The following is a 4,735-nucleotide window of genomic DNA, read 5'->3' as shown; positions in this document are numbered from 1 at the left end:
AAAGAACGATTTTTTAAAAAAAAAAAAAAAAATTGTTTTAGAAAACGAAAATTTTTATTTTCTTAAACGAAAATTGTTAATTTTTTAAAAATGAAAATCTTTATTTATTAAAGTTATAAAACAAAACAAAACAAATTTCAATTTTTATAACAAAAAAAATGGAAAATTTTTAATTTTTTTCTTATAGAAAGGATTTTTTTTTTTTTTAATTTTAAATTTGCCACCCTTTTAGGATTTTTTTTTTCTAATTTTTTTTAGTTTTAGGTTTTTTCTAGAAGTTTTAGTGTTCTTTTGTTTTTAATTTATTAAGGGTAGTTTCGTCATTGGGGGGAACATTGACAAATTTTGATAGTTTGAGGGGAACATTGTTACAATTGAAAGTTTAGGATGAACGTTGTCAATTGAATGGTAGCTTGAGGGGGTATGTGGACTTTTTCCCCTTTTTTTTATTTTTTATTTTAACTCCGTTGGTCAATCGAAACTAAAATAAAATCCATTCCGTTAGATTTTTTCCCAAAGGGTTAACGGGTGTTAATCTCATTGAAATGCACCATTTTTCCACGTTAGCATATTAATTTTTGATTAAATAAATTTAAAAATTATTATTATTATTTTTTTTTTTTTAAGGGGTGACCAGCTACGGGGCGGCAGGGGCTTCCACCCCCCAACACCTATGGGGTAGCTCGCAGCCACCCCATGGGTGGTTCGAGGTGGCCTTGGCTCACGGTCACCCATGGGTGGTTAGGGGTGGCCTGCGGTTGGTTTGGGGTGGTCGAAGCCACCCCATGGCCCAACGAGGGTGGTCCGGCACCCCAAACCACTTAGAAGCCACCCCATAGCGGTTGGGGTTGGCTAAGGGTGGTAGCCCCACCCCTGGCCACCCCTTCAATTTTTTTTTTATTTTTTTTTTATTTTAGATTTAATTTTTAAATTTAATTAATAGAAAATTAATATACTAACGTGGCAAAAAGGTGCATTTCAATGAGACTGACGCCCGTTAACCCTTTGGGAAAAAAAATCTAAAGGTATGAATTTTATTGTAGTTTCGATAGACCAAGTAAGTAAAAATTCGAAAAAAAAATAAACTTAGGCATTTTACAGTTTTGGCGTATTGACTTAGAGACTTATAATATATTTACCCTTACTTTTTATTACTATCTCAAAGAAAAATGTTACATTTCTAAAAAAAAAAATAAAAAAAAATAAAAAGTTGATTCACAAATGCTGTGTTACCAATTACCATCTCATGAATTGGTGACACATTTCTCAAAATAATAAATCTCATAGGATGATGACACATTATTCAGAAACTAACTTTTGAAAAAATAAATAAATAAAAATTGAAAAGTGTAGCATTTCTCCTATTCAAATAAATAATAAAAATAACTACAAAGCAATTTTTTTTTTTTTTTACTTTTTCATATCAAACATTCTTACCTTTTTTTTTGACGTCAATCAATTTTTACTGCAAAAAAATTTAAAAAAAAAAATGCCTTTTACCAAAAAGAGCATATGGGTCATAGGTTGTCACAAAGTCTGAGACAATAGGATCATAGATATTATTATACTCCAATCCCATTGAAGATGGAGTTTAACTCCGAAAAGGGGGTTGGAATCCCCAGAAAAAAAAAAAAAAAATATTATTTAAATTGTAAAAATAAAATTAAAAAAATAATAAAAAATTGGGGTGGTCGGCCACCCCAGCTGAGTCATGGGGTTGGCTCCAGCCACCGCTAAGGGCCGGTTGGGGGTGGTCAGAGCCACCCCCATGGCCCCAGGCGGTGGTTCGACTACCCCCAACTAGTCCTTGGGGGTTGTTCCTGCCCACCCCCATGGCTCAGCTAGGGTGGCCGGTCACCCCATATTTTTTTATTTTGTTTTATATTTTATTTTTACAATTTAAATAACAAAATATTATTGTTTAATTATTGGGACATGTGACAGCTTGTAGACCCTTGGATGAGATTCAATGGCCAAGATTTCAAAAAAAAATTAATGGGCAATTCTCCAACTATTGTTTGGGATCCCGATCCCAGAAAGGGATGCTAGCATGCTACGGACCAAGATTCCAAGTATTCAGTACTTTCTTGGCCACAGTATTTACTAAGTCGGTTTCTTTTATATATATATATATATATATATATATATATGTCTTCTTTCTTTCTTTCTTTCTTTCTTTTTTTTTTTTTTTTTCTTAATAGTTTTTTATGACATTTGGTGTTAGTTTTGTATATAGAAGTAGTATTAGACCATCTCCAGCACGTATTTTACCTAGTAAAAAAGCACTATTCTTTATTTTACCGACTCATTTTTCTATATAAGCTCCAACATATTCTTTACTTCAATCTCCATTTTTCTTTAAATATTATTATTTAATCTTATTTATTTATTTATTTATTTTTTCACTTTTCTCTCTCTCTCTCTCTCTCTCTCACTCTTTCTCTCCCTCCAACTCCACCCAAACCCCCGTGGCCAACCTCTGCAATTATCTCTTCCCTATCCTCTCTCTCCCTCCACACCACCACAACCCAAGAAAACTTTAATTTTTGGAGCTTAAACAACGCTACCAGAAGAAGGATTTGATAGTAGGAGAAAAAAGGATTTGATACGATCGGTCTATGATGGATCTGAACACCAGCTACGACGGTGGGTTTGGTGCTCATGTTGGGAAATTTTTTGTTTGAATTTCGGATGATTTAAAATGTGGTTAATATGAAGTTAGGAGTTGGATTTCATATATTTTGTTTGTTTTGGTGCTCATGTTGGGAAATTCATGGCTTGGGTGCTTTCTCTGCAATGGACAACTGTCTTACTCGCAAACCATATGGAATCGAAAGCTACTGCAACAAACAAGAGAAAATCAAAAGCTTGGTCTTGAGGAATTGAGTCAGTCTCATAGGGTGTAAGTGAGGAAGAATGATTTGATATTAGAAAGAAATATGAGAGGATGGGTTGTTGGATGGGTTTGTCCAGAAAACTAAGAATGCCTCGGTGAGGAAGAGGAAGAGAGAGAGGGGGAGGGAGAGGGCGAGGGAGAGGGAGAGAGAAGAGAGGAAAAAAAATATTAAAAAAATATGAACATTGTACTAGAGTAAATAACAAGAAATTGCTATTACTGTAGCAAAAATGTTAGTTTAGCTCTTTTGAATCTAATTTGTTGGAGCTATGAAAAATGAGCAATAATAGTTAAATGTAACTAATATTGCTCTTTTACCTAATCTGTTGGAGTTGCTCTTAGGAAGAGAAGATGATAAGTTTGCAGTAAAATTTAAAAAAGGCTACCAAAAAGAAGATGAAAAAAAAAAAAAAAAAACAACAACAACAACAACAATTGGAATTAATTAAACTAGACTCTGAATTGAAGAAGGTTGGTATCCATATCCTCCTGACGTCTAGGCTGAGAAGGGAACTTGGGAAGCAAACTGGCAATGTGCTTCGCCGTTTCTAAATAGTTTCTATATTTACATATCTTATTTTTTTGTTCATCGTCGTCAGACGCTTTAGAATTGCAATCTTCTAAGTTTAAGAAGTGAACATTGTAATTATTTTCTTTCCTGATCAGTAGCTCCTTAAGTGCCTTTTTCTTAAAAGTCCAGCTTCCTGTTCTCAAGTTGAAGTAGTACAGAGGAAGGAATCGTTGCCCATAAATAGCTAGAAATTCCAGTGCAGCTAAAATAAACTCAAACTCCTCCTCTGACATGTAGTAGGGAAAGCTGATTCTAGTCCATCCGGGTTTTGCTCCAACGTAGCCCTATAAAAAGGTAAGAAAATCATGATGATTTTCCGCATGATAATTTTCATAGTCTCAAGGCATGCATGCAGGAATTACCTCTAAAATAGTAGCTCTGAGGGCAAGTGAATGGGCGCCATCGACATTAAGCAGGATGTGACCATAGGGTCCAGCACAAGCGCACCCACCTCGAGCCTGGATGCCAAACAAGTCGTTCAAGAGTGATGCAACCAATGGTCCATGAAGAGGCTTATCTCTCTTGTTCCCACTCTCTCCCCACATGTTAAGCGCATCCCTTATCTCTCTGCTATTGTTTTTGAGGCCAGACAAGGTGGAATTGGTTGTACTATAAATGAGGAAAGACAATATGGCTTGTCGTTTGGTGGTTGTATTTCCTAAAATGCAGATGTTCTTGTTTGGGGGAAGCCTCTGAAGCGCTCTTCGTATGTAGGCTTGCTCTTGTTTTTCAATCACTTCGTAGCCAACGTATTCCTTTACCCAGAAAGCCAATGCTGCTCTAACTGTTTGGATTATCTGTGGAGTGCCACCGTTTTCCCTTTCTTCAATGTCATCCACATATAATGTTTCCTGCAATTGACGATGCATGGTAGATTAACGTACATGTGATAAACATGCTGCTTGGAACTTTTCAGGCAATTGGGTCCAGCAGACAAGTCAACAGAATTATCCAAACAAGAGGATCAATTTACCTTTTCATTAAAGCCGTTGACATAATTAACAGTTCCTCCTCCACAAGTTGATGGTGGAAAAGATTTTAGGAGATAAAGGGCATTACTCATCAGAAGAATGCCAGGGGATCCAGGGCCACCGAGAAACTTATGTGGGCTAAGGAAAATGGCATCATAGCCATCCATCTCTCCGGTCCTCATGTCAATCTCCACGTAAGGACCACTAATTATAAACACATTAAAATTTCAAGCCAAGTAATTAAATGCACTAGCACCTTGATTCAATTAAGAATGTAAACTTGAAATTATAAAAATC

At 35.6% G+C, this 4,735-nt stretch overlaps 1 protein-coding gene across 1 annotated transcript in view; it reads right to left on the bottom strand.

Moving 5' to 3' along the window:
* Positions 1-3,346: 3,346 nt before the first annotated feature.
* The window catches only part of LOC132190737 (uncharacterized), a 2,797-nt gene continuing 1,408 nt past the window's right edge, over positions 3,347-4,735 (bottom strand). The window contains exons 3-5 of the mRNA XM_059605790.1: positions 4,441-4,642; positions 3,830-4,318; positions 3,347-3,751 (exon numbers count right to left, since the gene is read on the bottom strand). Of these exons, the coding sequence (XP_059461773.1) occupies positions 3,347-3,751; positions 3,830-4,318; positions 4,441-4,642 (1,096 nt within the window). The remainder of the gene's footprint in view (positions 3,752-3,829; positions 4,319-4,440; positions 4,643-4,735) is intronic.

This window comes from Corylus avellana, chromosome ca8 (assembly GCF_901000735.1).
Source record: "Corylus avellana chromosome ca8, CavTom2PMs-1.0".
NCBI classification, from domain to species: domain Eukaryota; kingdom Viridiplantae; phylum Streptophyta; class Magnoliopsida; order Fagales; family Betulaceae; genus Corylus; species Corylus avellana.
This window is presented reverse-complemented; position numbering and strand designations above follow the sequence as displayed.